Below are 19529 nucleotides of genomic sequence, written 5' to 3'. Positions count from 1 at the left end.
TAGCAGAAACAAGAGGAAACATACGACTATATTTTGTCTTAGATGATTTAATGATATTTAATAAATCAATTTATAAGACAAGAATCAGTACTACAATATAGGCTTCAGTATGATTACAAAAATAAATGGATGTTTTTAATTTGCACATTTAACTGACGAAACAATTTATTTTAAGCTCCATTAACTTTTTTTTTTTTTTTTACAGAGCCAGAGATAACGTTTGAATAGAATTTGTGTTTTTAACATTGATTGAACAGTGATTGTTTTGTTAGATTCTTCTTCAGTGCAGCTTCAAGATTCTCCTGTTCCTGTTTCACCTCGTTTGAACTGTAAAAAAAATAAAAAAAAATAAATTTATAAATAATACCACATACTCAAACTATCCTCTAAATTAAAGGAACACTTCACCCCCAAAATGCTTATTTGTATAACAATTATTCTATAAGGAACAGGGTTCATACAGCTATTTAAGAGTCAAATTCAAGCACTTTTAAAGCACTTTCAAGGATCCTAAATCAACAACTTCCTGCTGTTTATAATAACTTTGATTGAAAGTTTTGATCAGGATTATTTACTAAATAAAAACCTGAGTGATTGTGTAGATGAAACGTCAGATTATGTTGGAAATCAGGCATTTTTCAAGAGAATATTCAAATTCAAATCAGTCAAAATGTTACAACAATATCAGTCAAATTATTTCAATTTGGGGTTTTATTATATTTTAGGGTAACGCTTAATATTAAGGTCCTTGTAATAACCATTAATTAACAAGTAATAAGGCCCTTGTAAGTCCTAACAAGATGCTTATTAACATTACTGTGTGTTTATAAGCCTATATAAGTGTTAATAATGGCATTATAATACAGCTAATAGCAGGCTATAAGAGATGTATAATTAGAACATTAATAAAAGCCTCATGAGTATCTTATAATTCTTCATAATAGCATTACAAACACCCACAACCCACCCATTATGTCTTTGCCATGCCTTTATTAATTTTTTGTTTGCTTATTGATATTAAAATATACTTTATTGCTCATCTATTATAAGTTAACTATGCACTTGTTAACAGTTAACTATGCTTTTTGCAGCTAAAGGGATCTAAAGCGAGAACAATGCCTTATTACTTGTTAATTAATGGTTATTACAAGGACCTTATTATAAAGCATTACCCTGTGCAGGAATGGGGCTCCACGGGGTGAATAATTGATATAAAAATGGTCATTTTGGAGGCGAAGTATTCCAATTAGCATATATTGTTAGCCTCATAGCATATTTGCCTAAGTCATATTTGAACGTTTTCGGGAAACAAGAAAATACACAATTTTTAGTAAGCCCATTGGTGTTCTTAACTGATATTGTAACAGTAAGTTCAAATAGAAGTGTGAACAAGTTTGCATAAAAAATTAAACACATGGATTTCATAACAGATAAAAGTGACTTAGGCAGAATATGCCCTGACTAAGGCAATTTTTCTCTTACATATAAATAATGTAGTTTGGTTTGTATGTAGCGGCAAAAATGCCTAAGTCACAGAGATGACTAAGGCAGAAAGTGATTTTGGACTCTAACAAGTGTTCTGATAGGCTGAGAACATAGAAAGATGCAGCAGTGGTAGGAGAGTAAAGTTAGGCAGATATCACAATTTGGCCAAAAAATGACTTAGGCAATTATGCGATAAGGCTAACGATATCATGATTAATATGATGATTAATATGCAGCTCAAGTAAAGAGATAGAGGGATTTTCAGCACTTACCGCATTCTTCAATAAGTTTCCCGATTTGGTGAAGATGTTGGATCTCCTGGTGGCGGGTTTGGTCTCGGTGGCGTTCTGTGGGCTCGCCGCCCGCTGCAGAGACGGAGACTGAGGACGGGAGAGGCTGGAGGACTGGGTGGAGGGCGGAGCCAGCGAGTAGGACTGAGGAGTCAAGTAAGTCTGGCTCGTAGTCGGAGTGTAGGCTGTAGGTGGAGTGTAAGGCTGAGCGGGGACGTAAGGCTGCGAGGGCGTGTAGGACTGAGGTGGAGTATAAGTCTGAGATGGTGTGTAGGGTTGAGACGGAGTTGGGGTGTAGGATTGAGATGGGGTGTAGGTCTGAGACGGGGTCGGGGTCGGGGTGTAGGTCTGGGACGGGGTCGGGGTGTAGGTCTGGGACAGGGTGGGGGTATAGGTCTGAGATGGGGTCGGGGTGTAGGTCTGGGACGGGGTGTAGGAAGTGTTTGTGTAGGTGTTTGTTGGTGTGTAGGACTGAGCCACAGAGAAGGACTGTGCTGGTGCTGGTGCTGGTGCTGGTGTTGCTGTTGGTGCAAACGGGTTGGTTGAAGCGAGATAAGGCTGCGTCTGAGGCGGCGGCGTGGAGTCGAGCAGCGTGGGCGGCGGCGGCGGGGGGAAGCTGTCGGCGCCGTCCTCTCCGTCGGCGGGGCCCCCGGGGCCCTCGGGGCGGTCCAGGTCGTAGTGTCTCTTCCTCAGCTCCCCCAGACGGACCCTCTCCTGCTCCAGCTGAGTCTCCAGCTGCAGAACCTTCACCTGAGAGCCACAGCACACTACAGCGTCACACACACACCTCAACTCTATACTGAACAGAAAATATCAGGGTGCAGGAGGTATTCAGCTCCTTGACTGAAGTAAAGGTTTTAATATCACACTGTAAAAATCAACAAGTAAAAATCCTGCCTTGAAAATGTTACTTCAGTAGAAGTATGTAAGTTAAAATTACAGGCAAAAATATTGATTTTTCATTTGATTTTGGGCTTTTTTCTGACATTTTTTTTGACAAGTTGGAAAAAAAACATCCAAATTACACATTTAGGTGTTAATTCTGTGTGTGTGAGTGAGTGTGTGAAACGTGTATCTGGAGGAGTGTGCGCGCTTACGCGCACATTCGTGTGTGTGTGTGTGTGTGTGTGTAGCGAAAATCTCATAAAGTTACCTGTGTGTGTGTGTGTGTGTGTGCGTGTGTGTTTGAAGCATATGTATGCATGTGTGAGGAGTGTGCACGCTTACGAGCATGTGTGTGTGTGTGTGTATCTGTAACTGTAATCACATCAAAGATCAAAGGCAATCAGATCAAAGCAATCAACAGAATTAACTGACACCTGTTCCTGCACAGTAACAGCAGAGGTGGACAGACTGAAATTTCTGGCCTCGAACAGAAAGCATTTTTGGCAAAACCATAATACTTATCATTGATCCGACCCACTTTGAGCATTCTGAGTTCTTCCTGAACGTCTGCATTTTTTTTTTTTTTTTTAAGAAAAATGAAAAAATAGCTTTGTTAGAGCAATCTAAAAAAACTGTTACATCTCCCTTTTTCAGAAATCTTCCTGCGTTTTTAATATGGGAGCCAATGAGGCTGTTGGTGGTGTTGGTGGATCATCTGTGCGTCCTACGCCCAAACTATAACTCTGACAGCTTTACCAGAGGATTGTGAGGGAGAAGACTAATTTTCCTACTTTTTTATGTATAAATTATCTCTGTAGAGTGGAATTTGCGGCCTGGAGTGCAGTTTTAAAATTAATTTTTTGACAGTTTTTTCTCTCCCTCTACACTCTGGCGATGATGTCACACACTGTGACACGAACATTCCGTGCAATACACACCCATTATAATCTCAGAATTTCTCCCAAAATGATCATGGTCATTGAACAGGGATTGATAAAAAACTGTATGACCTATCGAAACGTGGATTAATACACCGATACACGAGACTTGTGTCTACTGTTTAAAGTTTAAATGGAGTCTCTAGGTGAAATTATGCCGGAGAAGTAGACGTTTAAAAATCTCCAATTATTGTTCTTTTTCGCTCATTTTTTTTCGGCCGTCCCATTCATTTCAATGCAAAATTTTGGGCAGTTTTTCTTACGTCGCAAAAAATTCATATTCTGTAGAGAAAAGTAATAGCACACCGATCCCGATCAAACCGCACGTTTTGATATATTATTTGTCCTGCAACTCTTCAAGTTGTAGGACGAAATTGCGTCCGGAAGAGGAAGAAGAAAAAATCCACAGTATAACAGTAGTGCAGCACTGGTCCCTTCAGCTATAGCTGGATGGGACCAGTGCTCGGTGCGATTGCCCCGTGGCCCTAAAAAATAGTTTTTAATGTTAGTCATCGAGTGGGAAAGTTTCACGTTGAGAACTGTTGAGTTTTATTTGCCATCTTTATTTTGAAGGTTTTCACAGAGAAGTTTGTTCATAAATCATTCAGAGCCTGATTTAAACAACATTAACTCCTAAAAAGATGAGAGAAAATTATTTTTATGGCTGTTTAAACTATTTTCTAAGTTTCTGAAGTAATAAAAAGAGGTATACATACACATTCTTTGACTTCAGTGAGTTAAACAGGCTGGTAATGTTTTAAACAGACTGACCTGAGCTTCCATCTCCTCTGTCTTCAGTTTGATCAGAGACATGCCAGAGAAGTCCATCATACCTGCAAACATGTCACAGTTATGGAGATGTTAGTCGCCGCAACACTTTGGGCCAGACTGAAATAGAAAACACATCTGAGCTGGAGCTCTCACCGTGGTCGGAGATCTGCATCTGTCCGTGTTTGGTGGAGGTGACGACCACGGCTGCCATGTCGTTTACGTGGCGTGACGCCTGCTTCAGCGTGTGCAGCTTCTTGCTGTTGCGTTCAGCCTTCACCTGAAGTCAGAGTGAGTCGCAAAATAAACAAAGATGATTCACAAAGGTTGAGTTGGCTTTTTATACAGACAACACATTTAGATTCACTAGTTACTGGGGAAAAAAGGGAAATAAAGAAAAAAAACCCTCTTCATCAGAATACTAACTAACCAATAACCTAACCAACCAACCAACCAAGAACTTAACCAACCAACTAAGAACCCAACCAAGAACCTAACCAACCAACCAACCAAGAACCCAACCAAGAACCTAACCAACCAACCAAGAACCCAACCAAGAACCTAACCAACCAACCAAGAACCCAACCAAGAACCTAACCAACCAACCAAGAACCTAACCAACCAACCAACCAACCAAGAACCCAACCAACAACCAAACCAACCAACCAAAAACCCAACCAAGAACCTAACCAACCAACCAAAAATCCAACCAAGAACCCAACTGACCAACCAAGAACCCAACCAAGAACTCAACCAACCAACCAAGAACCCAACCAACCAAAAACCCAACCAAGAACCCAACCAAGAACCTAACCAACCAACCAAGAACCTAACCAACTAAATAACTAACTAACTAGGGGTCACTTTATATATTTTTAGTAGCCATTAATTAATTAATTAATTAATAAAATGTAACATAAATTAATACTTCAGTTTTAATTTGCTTTTCTATTATTTACTTTTGTCTAGATTATTTGTATTAACCCTATTTATTAACACTACTATTAAGTTCATTATTTATAATTATTTTATATAATTATATAATATAATTTTATAATTTATATTTATAATTATTATTTCTAAATATAAATTATTTTTAAATTAATCTATAATTTTTTTTCCATTTAATTTTTTCTATTTATATTACATTAATTTATTTTTTTATTTTTTTATTTTTCCAGCCTGCGTCCTCTATAAATTTCATGTCACCTTCATGCTTATGAATGTGGATATGGGTCCAGTTATGCTTATAAGAATATTGTTTCTCAGCAACATCTGTGGTGAAAAACACCTGTAAAGTGATGAGAGAGCTTCAGGAAGCAACAGGAAAATGTTGTGACTGTAGTTTGTACAGTGGCGGTTCTAGACCAATTTCACTGTTGGGGCCAAGGAGGGGCCAGTGTTTAATCAGAGGGGCACAATAGCAAAAAAAAAAGATGATATTTAAGCATTCAAAATCTTTGAATGTCTTGAAAAAGACACAAAATGACCAAAAAAGACACAAAATGAGAAGACAGAATAACAAAAAAAAACCCACAGAAGACACAAAATGACAAAATAAGACAAAATGACCAAAAAAAAGACACAAAATAACTTAAAAAGACACAAAAAAGACACAAAATGAGAAGACAGAATAACAAAAAAAACCCACAGAAGACACAAAATGACAAAATAAGACAAAATGACCAAAAAAAGACACAAAATAACTAAAAAAGACACAAAAAAGACACAAAATGAGAAGACGGAATAACCAAAAAAAACCCACAGAAGACATAAAAATGACAAAAAAAGACACAAAATTCCCAAAAAAAGACACAAAATAACAAAAAAAGACACAACAACAGAAACAAAATGACCAAAAAAGACACAAAATGACTTACAAAGACATGTAAAGACATGAAAAGGATTCAAAAATGGACAAAATAGCCCAATAAGACTCCATAGAGTTAAACTATTATACAATGTAACATTCTGGGTTCCTTTTGTGTACAATGAGATATTGTTTGAACAAAAAAAAATTATATAAATTGATCATTTTATTATTAATTTGACACAGGGGCCACAGCAGGGGCCAAAGGCTTCTTCACAGGGGCAGTGGCCCCTGGAGGCCCCTGGGTAGAACCGCCACTGAGTTCGTACCTTTGAGGCGGCGACCAGGTGAGCCGTGCTGGCAGCGATCTCGTGCGAGCAGGCGATCAGCTCCTCGTAGGTTCCATTTTCACCCACAACACGGTCAGCCGAACCTCTGACAGCAGACAAGTAAGTTAATCATCCAGTTTGATATTCAGTTCATGTAATTAATAATATATGACTCTTGTTAGATACTGACAGCAGCTGAGTGGCGCCCCAGCCCACAGCTTTAGAGGCAGAGATGAGTCCTTCTGTCCAGCGAGAGTTTTTGGCATAAAAATCTGTCACAGACGCTGCACCCTGCAGGAAGGACGATTAAAAAATGTGTCAGTGAACACAACAACAGACTGTGGTTTCTGCTCCTTGATGACGCAGATCTTCTGTATGATTTATAGTTAAAATTAAGATTAAGGATTAATATTTATCAGATGATCAGGTGAATTTCTGTGGACAAAGTAGTTTCAGAGTTTATAGATTTTTTTAAATTGTTATTTTATTGTTGTTGGTTTTTTTTGCATTCATTACAATTAATTTAATCTATATTTTAATATGGATATTATATGATTCATTAATAAACTGCCTTTTTTAACCCTTTATAGGGCATTCATTGAAATACTTGCAAATTCCACATTTCAACTCTAGAGAATATTTGAAGATATTACATACTGCCAGAATGTGTAAAAAATATTTTGAGAAAAAAGTTTACGAGATTAAAGTGGCAAATCTACGAGAAAAAAATCCGCAGATTTATGAGATTTAAAGTGGTGAATCTGGGAGAAAAAAGTTGTTGTTTTTTTCACTTTTTTCTCGTAAATCTGCAACTTTTTTCACACAGATTTGCCACTTTAAATCTCTTAAATCTGCAACTTTTTTTTTACTTGTAGATTTGCCACTTTAATCTAGTAAATTTACAACTTTTTTCTCTAAATATTACAAGTTGCCAAATATGGTTCTTCGCCTGATAAAGGGTTAAGCTTTGTATTCATTCCCATATTAATCTATTTATTTATAAAAATATATAAAGCATAAAGAAATTGATATATAATTGTATAAAGACAATAATAAATATATAAATAAGTTCGGGAAAATGGAAATAATAAATTAATAAATAATAAATAAATAAAAAAAATTAAATAAAATAAAATAAATGCAAATACTTAATAAAATACAAATTAAATAGAGTATAATTAATATGGGCCCAGGAGAACATTTTAAACTGCCTTGTAGTTTAAACTATAGTTTAAACTCACCCGTCCTCCTTCCACAATGTCTTTCTGCAGGTCGGTGGCTGCTGTAACCAGCATGTGAACAGCCTGCAGAGACACACAACAAACACTCATTTACATTTACATTTAGGCATTTAGCAGACGCTTTTATCCAAAGCGACTTACAGGAAGAATAAAAGCAAACAATCAGGGTATAGTGCAATAAGAGCTATACACTCAGTGGAAATGAAACAAAGATGTTCACAGACATTCATTCTAAAAGTAGAGAAACTTCTCACCTTCATCAGGTCTGAACAGGATCCCAGAATACTGTGGAAAAACAGATTGCAGGTTAGAAAGTGAAGAAGAGAAGCTTAAAAACTGACGATTTATAATGATTTTATGTTCATCTCACCTCTGGTTGACCTCCAGCTTCAGACCAGATGTGTCTTTCTTTGCCTGACTCAGAATCTCCTGAGACACATAAACATAAAGACACAAATATTCAGCATCATGTAAAGTGTGTAAAGTCCAGATTTTGTCATGTTTCTCTGTCCTGATGCGTCCTTACGTCCATCCGCAGCACGGCCTCTTCTATAGCATTCGATGTAGCGAGCATCTCTTTGTCCACCATGTGTCCCAGCTCCTCCTTCAGCACGTCCTGGCCTTTAGGACGCAGATCCTAACACATGGAACACAACACTTTATTTTACCCCGTGATGATTAAGTGATATTTATTATTATTTATTATATATTATTATTATTTTTTTTATTATTATTATTTTATTTTTTATTACTATATTATTATTATTATTATTTTTTTTTTATTATTATTATTATTATTATTAATAATAAAAAAAAAAATAATAATAATATTTTATTCATTTTTACATTCATTTATGTATTTTTCATTCATGTATTTATTTATTTATTAAACTTTATTTTTTCCAGTCAATAAAAACACATACACATGTTATATTGTGTGGTGGTCTCCCATCCTCCCGCTGTGTTATTATATTATATATTATAGTATATGTTGTTTATTTATATTTTTTTATGTACAGATGTATGTGTATATATATAATTATTATTATTATTTTTAATATTATTTTTTTTTGTATTTTTTATTTATTTAATTGTTTATTTTATATATTCTTGTTTATTTGTTTTCTCTCTTTCTTTCCTCTTCCCTCTCCCTTCCCTCTTCTTGCTTTGTTTGCCTATTTATTTTCATTGTGTTATAAATATAAGTGAGGCATGTTATATATATTTATATATATGTTGTAGCATCTGCCCCTCATCCACACACACACACACACACACACACACATACACATGCCTCTGTGCAAATCGTTTATTATTTATTGTATATTATTATTATTATTGTTAATATTTTATTATTTTTTACATCCATTTGTGCATTTTTCATTCATGTATTTTAACTACATTTCTTATTTGTTTATTATTGATATTACAGATTTTATTTTTAATGTTTTTATAAATATATTTTTTAAATATTATTATGTTTTATTTGATATATTTAAACACTTTTTGTGTATTTTTATTCTGCTTTATTTTGTTATATATTTTTTATGTTTATTGATATAGTAATGCATTGTTTTTCTTTTCTGAAAATGCAATAATATGCAAAAAAAATATAAACAAGAAATAAATTGTGATGTTTTTAAAGTATATAAAATAAATAAAAATAAAAATAAATAAATACATTTTTATAAAATAAAAAATAAATAAATATAAAAAAAATAAAAATAAAATAATAATATGAGATCCACATTTATCAGCTGCATCATCAAAGTAATTTCTAAATAGAAATATAGTAAATAGAAAGTCCTTGCAAATTTAAAAAAAATAAATTTTTGCTAATCTCAAGTCTGAAGAGCGTTCCCCTTGCAATGTCACCTGTGGATGTGCTAATAAATTGTGTATATTGTAATATTGTAATATGCATTGTTGATAAAACATAACCAGCTGTGTGCTGTTGTTATCTGATGCAGGTGAAGGTGTCTCACCTGTCCCAGGGCGAGGAGGCGTTGGACGGTGTAGCGCACGGCGGAGGGATCGGCTCGCGGTAAACTGGCCTGAAGCTTCAGGTCCTTCAGATACTGGAGGCAGTGGTTGGCACAGTCCCGACAGCTGTCAGTCAAACCTGCAGCACACAGACAGGAATGAGTGTAGATCTCTAACAGTTAGAGCAGGGGTGGTCAACCCGTGGCTCCAGAGCCTCATGTGGCTCTTTAGGCCGCCTGCAGGGGCTCCCAGTGGCCGAGACAAAAAAATTACATATATTTTTTTACATTAAAATTTTCATTTATCAATGGTGTAGACCAAAAACTATTTGTATTCTTCAATTGTAAAATTGTATAGCCTTTTTTTTTTCTTTATATATTTTTTATTGGAAACTAGCATTCATAAGCATCAGTACAAGACATAACTTATTCCACAGCTGTTTTCCACATTTTTGTTTTTTTAAAGGGTACATTAGAACAAAGAACCACAAAAGAAAATATAAATACAAAACAAAACAAAAAACATAGTATTATAATAATATGTAATAATATATAGGGAGGCAAAAAAAGCAGAGAAACAGAAACATTAACAATTATGCTAATAATACCAATACATAAATAAACACAGGATGCCAAGTATGCTCATTAAAAAAATAAAAAATAAAAAATATTTTTTTAAATACCTTAATAAAATAAATGAAAATTGGATGCATCAGATCAACTCAGTTGGGGTCCAGAGAGGTGAGGGTACTCACATATGTGATGACAGGCTTTGTATAGCCTTTTTACAGCATATTAAAAAAGTTTTAATAACATTTAAGTCAACTAAAATGTGCTTCATAGCTTACGAAAGTCTGCGGCCCGGCGCCTTAACCTTAAAGTTTTGCCAACTTTGAGTTTAGTTTGGAGTTCCCCGAGATAGACTAGTTTTTAAAATCGTATTAATAAATGCTCAATAAATGCCAAATAGATGGTATATTAATGTAAGTTGATAGTTACTTTACCATAAACAAACAATTACATTATAATTATTAGTTTATTAATAGTTTTGCACTCATTTGAACATTTTTAACACCATATTAAGTATGTTAATGATTACAAAATGATTCTTATACCTTTAAGAAATTGTTTGAAAACATTTAAAGATTAAATATCTATAGAATTTTGTAATTGGTTAATAATTGGTTTATAAACCATCTATAAACATCACTTAGATGGTTATTGTAAAGTGTTACCAAAAATGATATATATTTTTTTACATTAAAATTTTCATTTATCAATGGTGTAGACCAAAAACTATTTGTAATCTTCAATTGTAAAATTGTATAGCCTTTTTACAGCAAATTAAAAAGTTTTAATAACATTTAAGTCAACTAAAATGTGCTTCATAGCTTACGAAAGTCTGCGGCCCGGTGCTTTAAAATTAAAGTTTTGCCAACTTTGAGTTTAGTTTTGAGTTCCCCAAGATTTTTAAAATCATATTAATAAATGCTCAATATGACTATTAATAATGTTGGTAGGCTCATTTGAACCTGGTCTCACAGGAATCCGTGAAATAGCCACGGATTCGCTTAACTCAAAATCCGTGGAATAGCCACGGAATCACTCAAATTTCCGTGAAACTGACACGGATTTCGCTACAATGCAAGTTAATGACAGTCATATCCCGTGGCTATTCCATGGATATTTGTTCCTATTGGTTTGTTCCAAGTCACGTGACTTTCAAGGTCCCAGCGGTCAGAACAAAAAACATGGCAGACAGTTCTCTCATTTTTAGTGAAAAAAAATCAATATTTTGACTTAGTTTCTACATAAAAATGGATTTTGATCACATTTCTACGAGAAATATATGTTTTATTTTCTAAATATTCACTCAGTGAATGTACATAATCACATTGTATGTTGGAATAGCCACGGGATATGAAATCCATGTCAGTTTCACGGAAATTTGAGTGATTCCGTGGCTATTCCACGGATTTTGAGTTAAGCAAATCCGTGGCTATGTCACGGATTCCTGTGAGACCAGGTTGGCTCATTTAGACTTATTAGGCTGTTTAATCTTCATTTCAACAGTGGCTCTTTAGTTAGTAAAGGTTGCCCCCCCTGAGTTAGAGTGAGTGTGTGTGTGTGTGTGTGTGTGTGTGTGTGTGTGTGTGTGTGTGTGTGTGTGTGTGTGTGTGTGTCTCACGGTCGGCCTGGTCGGTGGGAGCAGAGTGAGACGTGGCTGATCCGTTCACGATGGTGTCAGCAGCGAGGTGAGAGAACTGTGTGACGGCTCTCAACAAACCGCTGGCATCTGAAAACAGAATCATAGCATCAGATCACACTTCAAATCTAAACACAGACTAACTTAATGAATAAAAACACAAACAGCTCACTCACCGTTCCTGTTTCCCAGATACACAACGTGACTCTGCTGCATTTTGTCGATAGAAGATAGAGTGATTTCAGCTCGATTAATCAAATAATCTGAAAAAAGAAAAAGAAGGGGAGAAAAACTGCATGAAAAAATCTAAATTCTAACACTCTATTTAGTATTTATAAGCAATATATAAACAATTAATAATTGGTTTATGATATGATAGGTAACGCTTTATATTAAGGTCCTTGTAATAACCATTAATTAACAAGTAATAAGGCCCTTGTAAGTCCTTACAAGATGCTTATTGACATTACTGTGTGTTTATAAGCCTATATAAGTGTTAATAATGGCATTACAATACAGCTAACAGCAGGCTATAAGAGATGTATAATAAGAACATTAATAAAAGCCTCATGAGTATCTTATAATTCTTCATAATAGCATTACAAACACCCATAACCCACCCATTATGTCTTTGCCATGCCTTTATTAATCTTTTGTTTGCTTATTGATATTAAAATATACTTTATTGCTCATCTATTATAAGTTAACTATGCACTTGTTAACAGTTAACTATGCTTTTTGCAGCTAAAGGGATCTAAAGCGAGAACAATGCCTTATTACTTGTTAATTAATGGTTATTACAAGGACCTTAATATAAAGCGTTACCAGTATATTTAGTGTTTAACAATGTATTTGTCAGAAGCTCTAACTCCCCCTGTAAAGCATCCATTAATGGAATGACAATATAATAAAACACAGTTGTAATAATATAAATAAAATATGTCTTCATATGAGAAGCTTTAACATCTGTGTAGAACTACACTATAGTATAGAACACTCAAAAAAATGATTCAAGCCCCTCTTAGATGTGACACATTAATGTATTGTTTATCTAATGAAAATATATCAATTAAAATCAAATCAAAAGTAGTTTAAGACGTGTAACCTAAATGTATTAATTGACTCCCCTGTTCTTCCCTTCAACCCAAAAAGAATGACTTTCAGTTTTCCAATTCTATGTTTTTAGGTTGAACGAACACAATTTTTTTTAATTTTAGCTCTCCTCGACATAAATGAGTTGAGGTAACTCAATTTAAATACAATACATACATGTTTTTAATTTGAGTTCGACCAAATGTAAAAAGAAGTGAGATTAAATACATTATATTGCATCGATGCACTTGTTTTGAGTTTGGGCTACATATATTTGTTGGATGGAAATTCTGCCCACAATTGAATTGAGTTCATCCAATTAGTTATTTTTTTTAATGTATATACACTACTGACTCACAGCAAATGCGCTTTTGTCCACAAGGGGCGTTAAAATCAACACAAAATGAAAGTTGTAGTTGCTTTAGGTGTGGTGAGATGTTTTACCAGGTGAGCTGATGCAGCTGACATGTATGGGGTCATCCAGTTTGGCCACAGCGTCCAGTATGATGCCCTCAGCCTCCACCACGGCACACTGCAGCAGACAGAACTGCTCCTCCTGCAGCTTCTGGGACAGCTCTCCTTCACGACAGGCCTGATAAACACACACACACACACACACACACATGTGTAAGTCACCACTGCTAACAGGTCCACTCTGCAGCTGGTAGAGTGTGTGCTGCACCTGTTGCTGCAGCTGATTGTGCAGGCTGCCCAGCTCCATGCTGCTCCTCTGCCTCTCCTGCTCCAGGGAGCTGTGGTGGAGCTGCACCTGCTGCCGGAGGGAGTTCAGCTCCGCCTCCTGCTCCCTCATGGAGCGGAGCAGCACCTCCCTCTCCGCCTGCAGCCCCGCCAGCGAGCTGCTCATCTGGGTGCCGCTCTGAGGACCAAAACATGCATCAGTTAGTGTTTTTATTTTGTTAACAGGACCTTTAAATGATGTGAGAAAAGTTAGTGTAAATATTCCACCATTTCTTTGCTCTGCAGGGCGCCGTTTGCACGATTTAACTCGGCTCGAGTCGAGTCCAGCTCTCGTCTCAGCCGGTCGATCTCCAGCTTCTGCTCTGCATTGATGGCAAGCTGCAGCAAGGCAAAGTTAAGCCTGATTTAAAATGTATTTTAATTAAAAAATTACATTAAAAATGTACATGATTACATTTAATTTATAGTTAAGTTATAGTTTAAGTTATAGTTAATTAAATGTATTTAATTAAACATTTTTAAAGTGTTGGAGCACTAACAGCTGTTTTCTCTCTTTCTATTTTTTTCTTAAATTTTTTATTTTTTGGATGTTCCCTGAATCATTGATCTGTTTATTGTCATTACTAGAATCAGTACTTAGTTTCATATTTAATTTATTACTAATGACGATTTGTGTCTTTTCTGGTCATTTTGTGTTTTTTATAAAAGTCATTTTGTGTCTTTTGGCCATTTTGTGTCTTTTTTTTTTGGTAATTTTGTGTCTTTTTTTTTGGTAATTTTGTGTCTTTTTTTGGTCATTTTGTTTCCTTTTTTGGTCATTTTGTGTCTTTTTTAGTCATTTTGTGTCTCTTTTGGTCATTTTGTTTATTTTTGGGGTAATTTTGTGTCTTTTTCTGGTCAATTTGTTTCCTTTTCCGGTCATTTTGTTTCTTTTTTTGGGTGATCTGGACTGTGTGTGTGAGATTGTGTTCAGTGAGTGGGGGTCGCGGACAACATGCATGTTAAATTGGGGGTCACGACTCAAAAAAGTTGAGAACTACTGGGTTATTGTAAAGTGTTACCGTCAGTTTATGTCACATTTGATCAATTCATTAATGGATTTATTGATTTACTTTTGATTCTGTCTTTCATAGATACCCATCACATATCCATAAGCTCTCTATGAGAAGTGGCATGTGCATATTTCCCTTTCTATGTTGCATAAAGTTGCTGTGTGAGTGAGTACCTGCTGCTGCAGCTGAGCTCTGAGAGCTTCCAGCTCTCTCTGCAGCCGGTCCCTCTCCAGGTCCAGAGAGCCCTGCTGCTGCTGGGCCTGCAGCCTCAGAGAGGACAGCTCCGAGTCTTTCTCTCGGGCTGATCGCAGCAGAACGTCTCGCTCCGCCTGCAGAGCCGCCAGGCTGCTGCTCACCTGAGATCCCTCCTGCACAAAACAGAAATATATTCATTAATAAATGATGGCTCCTGAATGAAAAGGACTTATTGAATAAAGCTGTATAACACTTTTCTGTGGACCAAACAAAAGGCAAATTAACCCTTAATAGGACACTCATTGAAATACTTGCAAATTCCAAATTTCAACCCTAGAGAATATTGGAGGATATTAAATACAGTCAGAATGTGTAAAAACATAGGAAAAATAACATTTTGAGAAAAAAGTTTATGAGATTTAAGAAGAGTTAAGAACAAATTTAACATTTGTAATCATAAACTAAATTAGTCAAACATCCTCTTTAACCCTTTATTGGGCAAAGAACTATATTTGGTAACTTCAGGTAATATTTCGAGAAAAAAGTTGCAAATTTAAGAGATTTAAAGTGGAAAATCTGCGCAAAAAAAGTCGCAGATTTACGGGGAAAAAGTGGGAAAAAAAGCAACTTTTTTCTCGCAGATTCACCACTTTAAATCTCATGAATCTGCACATTTTTTTCTTGTAGATTTGCCACTTTAATCTAGTAAATTATTGGAGGATATTACATACTGCCAGAATGTGTAAAAACATACGAAAATAATATTTAGAGAAAAAAATGTACGAGATTAAAGTTGCAAATCTACAAGAAAAAAATGTGCAGATTTATGAGATTTAAAGTGGTGAATCTGCGAGAAAAAAGTTGCTTTTTTCCCACTTTTTTCTCATAAATCTGCAACTTTTTTCGCGCAGATTTGCCACTTTAAATCTCTTAAATCTGCAACTTTTTTTCTCGTAGATTTGCCACTTTAATCTAGTAAATTTGCAACTTTTTTCTCGAAATATTACCTGAAGTTACCAAATATAGTTATTTGCCCGATAAAGGGTTAAAGAGGATGTTTGACTAATTTAGTTTATGATTATAAATGTTAAATTTGTTCTTAACTCTCCCTTATGATAAATAATTTACTATAAATATACTGTAGCTTCTCTGTTCAGAGTACAGTGCTTTTGAAACTTTTTGTTATGTTTGTTTATGGCTTTGACTGTTTAATCCTGCGATAATTACTTAAAATAAGTCTCTATTCACATTATGAGTGATATATTGGTTTTAAATGCTCTACCGTGCCTGATAAAGAAATAATAGTGCAATTATATTTTTTATCATCCCTATTTATTCTGTTTTGAGTGATCTTTATGATATATTGCAGAGTGCAACGTAGATTTTGTGTGCATCCTTTTAATCATTGAATGCAATTTTTAATGCTTCAAATATAAGTGCATATTTGTGTGTATATTTTGCATTGACTCTCACCTTCTCCTTGTTATCCAGAGAGCTGCGGAGGAGAGCCAGCTCTGCTCGTTGCTCCAGCAGCTCCTGGTTGAGACGCTGAGCCTCCTGCTGCTGCTGATTCATCTGATCGGGACACAAACACACCGATCAATCCTGCTGCTGTAGTGGGACAGACAGCATCAGTCGGGTTATTAGCTGGAATGTCTGCAGTCAGAAGTTCTCACCATGTTCATGTTCTCCTTTCGTAGATTTTCCAGCTCGTATTCCAGCTGCTGTTTGTTCCTCACCAAATCATCCTGACCGTGTTTTGTTCCTGACAGCAACTTCACTGTTTCTGCATTCTGCACAAACACAAACACAACATTTCAGAGTCACTAGAAGGACTCACTTTAATAGTAAAACTGACAGAAATATGCTGATTTGATCGAAAAACAATTTGTTGTTAAACAGCACTATTAATGTCACAATTTTGATATAATTATGTTGTGGAGATGCAAAGAAAAAGTGTTTCTGTAAGCAGAAAATTTGTCTAGTTTATTTAATTTAAAATAAGAAATATTATGAACACAAATAACATAAACGCCCAATGTAACGTTTATGTCACATCACAGATCTTTGATATTTAGGGGTAGTATTTTTTTTAAAACATCATAAATGTGTTCTAAATCTGTGGTATATCCCCCATAATGTTCCTTTAAGGATATTTGGGTCTGGGTTCTTATGGTTTAATGGATTAATTTATTTACTTTTGATTTTGACAGCTTCTGTATTTCATAGATACCCATCACATAACACAGATTTATAGCCTTTTTCCCATTAAAAAGACAAAACTCTGTGTCTAACGGGTGAGCTCACCTTCTTCATGAGGTCGGCGTGGCTGGTGATCAGCTCTGCGTGTCTCTCTTTGAGTTGAGAGAATCTCAGCTCTGCAGCCTGAGCTCTGTCTGGAGACGGAGAGAGAAACAAGACACACAGTTATTATCCAGCTTCACTCTCTGGCAGTTATTCCACCTGGACTCACGGGTGTGCTCAGTGGCGGTTCTAGACCAATTTTACTGTGGGGGCCAAGGAGGGGCCAGTGTTTAATCAGAGGGGCACATTAGCACATGAAAAAATGGCAAAGATGATAAATAACCATTCAAAATCTTTGAATGTCTTGAAAAAGACACAAAATGACCAAAAAAGACACAAAATGAGAAGACAGAATAACCAAAAAAAACCCACAGAAGACATAGAAATGATTAAAAAAAAGACACAAAATGACCAAAAAAGACACAAAATGACCAAAACAAAAGACACAAAATAACTAAAACAGACACAAAAAAGACACATCAATGACACCAATGACAAAAAAGATGCAAAATGACAAAAAAAGACCCAACATAACTAAAAAAGACACAACAACAGACACAAAATTACCAAAAAAAGACACAAAAAAGACACAAAAACACACAAATGACCAAAAAAGGCACAAAAAAGGCACAAAAAGACACAAATGACCAAAAAAGACACAAATGACCAAAACAGACACATAATAACTAAAACAGACACAAAAAAGACACAAAAAAAGACACAAAAAGACACAAATGACCAAAAAAGACACAAAATAACTAAAACAGACACAAAAAAGACATAAATGACACCAATGACAAAAAAGACACAAAATGACTTACAAAGACACGTAAAGACATGAAAAGGATTAAAAAATGGACAAAATATCCCAATAAGACTCCATGGAGTTAAACTATTATACAATGTAACATTCTGGGTTCCTTTTGTGTACAATGAGATATTGTTTGAACAAAAAAAAAGGTTAGAATTGTTCCATTGTTCATTGTTATAAATTGATCATTTTATTATTAATTTGACACAGGGGCCACAGCAGGGGCCAAAGGCTTCTTCACAGGGGCAGTGGCCCCTGGAGGCCCCTGTGGAGAACCCCCACTGGGCGTGCTCACTCACTGTCTGCCTCCTTGAATCCGATCTGAGCTCCGACGTTGGCGACGTTGGCGGAGCGTAGAGCCTCCACCTCCATCCTCAGGTGCTCCTTCTCCACCATGGCCATCTGTTTGTGTGTGCGCTGCTCCTCCACCTCGGCCTCCAGACGGTTCACCTGAGACTTCAGCTCAGTGATGCACCGCTTAGCCTGAGGACACATTCAATATTTAACACCCAACATCTTACACAGCTAAGGTAATATGAGGTGGAGAGAAGTATTTATTGTTAGGTTCTTTATTGTCCTCAAAGGGATAATTGTTCTCACACAGTCAGGTTTTTCTCAGGACAGCATACATTTAAAAGCAAAGGGCACAGCACAGTGTGGCAACAAAGGCTCCATCCGACACAGAGGGGGGAATGAACAGATCCCAGATGCAATATGGCAGAAAGTTATCAGGAGAATTCACACATCATCTATTTGTCAAAGGCATACAGTCGTACAATTCAAGATAGTGCACCGGCTTCACTGGTCAAAGGTTAGGCTGTCCAAAATTAGACCGGAGTTAAACCCTACCTGCGATAGATGCAAGCAAGCTCCTGCAACTCTACTACACACGTTTTGGACATGTCCAAAATTACACCACTTCTGGCCGTCAATTTTCAATACTCTCTCTAAAATATTAATGGAGCCGATAGATCCATCCCCTCTTACTGCTCTATTTGGTGTCGCCCCACAGGCTGTGAATTTAAATAATTCTAAGTCTAATGTGGTGGCCTTTTGCACACTACTGGCCAGACGACTGATTGTGTTCAGATGGAAAGACTCTTCCTCCTTCATACTCCCATTGGATTAGAGATACGATGCAACATCTGAAGCTAGAAACAATAAGATACTCTCTCCAAGGGTCTGTTTTGAAATTCTATGCATCCTGGCAGCCTTTCTTGGATTTTGTGGACCAAATGGAAGCAGAAAATGTCACCCTGTAATACATGTTAACCTCTTATTTGTAGTCTCACATATGTTCTTTCTGTCTCCATTATTTTTGTTTACGTGACTCACCCTATCAACAAGTACATTAAATCACTGTCTTTGATTTAGCGGTGCAGGTCTGGTGGATGGGAGGGGGGGGGGTGGCAACTAGGGATTAGTTACTGTTTGTATTATGT

The 19529-nt window shown here is 36.0% G+C and overlaps 1 protein-coding gene across 1 annotated transcript in view; it reads right to left on the bottom strand.

Moving 5' to 3' along the window:
• Positions 1-19529, bottom strand: part of LOC131992080 (huntingtin-interacting protein 1-related protein-like) — a 30526-nt gene continuing 10997 nt past the window's right edge. Inside the window, exons 13-33 of the mRNA XM_059357471.1 lie at positions 18387-18570; positions 17280-17368; positions 16649-16765; positions 16446-16547; positions 14951-15145; positions 13993-14103; positions 13709-13903; positions 13471-13618; positions 12111-12197; positions 11917-12024; positions 9732-9868; positions 8273-8383; positions 8117-8175; positions 8001-8031; positions 7747-7809; positions 6696-6796; positions 6506-6611; positions 4523-4646; positions 4370-4431; positions 1758-2525; positions 1-327 (exon numbers count right to left, since the gene is read on the bottom strand). Of these exons, the coding sequence (XP_059213454.1) occupies positions 292-327; positions 1758-2525; positions 4370-4431; positions 4523-4646; positions 6506-6611; positions 6696-6796; positions 7747-7809; positions 8001-8031; positions 8117-8175; positions 8273-8383; positions 9732-9868; positions 11917-12024; positions 12111-12197; positions 13471-13618; positions 13709-13903; positions 13993-14103; positions 14951-15145; positions 16446-16547; positions 16649-16765; positions 17280-17368; positions 18387-18570 (2934 nt within the window). The 3' untranslated portion in view covers positions 1-291. The remainder of the gene's footprint in view (positions 328-1757; positions 2526-4369; positions 4432-4522; positions 4647-6505; positions 6612-6695; positions 6797-7746; positions 7810-8000; positions 8032-8116; positions 8176-8272; positions 8384-9731; positions 9869-11916; positions 12025-12110; positions 12198-13470; positions 13619-13708; positions 13904-13992; positions 14104-14950; positions 15146-16445; positions 16548-16648; positions 16766-17279; positions 17369-18386; positions 18571-19529) is intronic.

Source organism: Centropristis striata, chromosome 19 (genome assembly GCF_030273125.1).
Source record: "Centropristis striata isolate RG_2023a ecotype Rhode Island chromosome 19, C.striata_1.0, whole genome shotgun sequence".
Classification (NCBI taxonomy): domain Eukaryota; kingdom Metazoa; phylum Chordata; class Actinopteri; order Perciformes; family Serranidae; genus Centropristis; species Centropristis striata.
The sequence above is the reverse complement of the archived record's forward strand: the minus strand, read 5'-3'. Positions and strand labels throughout refer to the sequence as shown.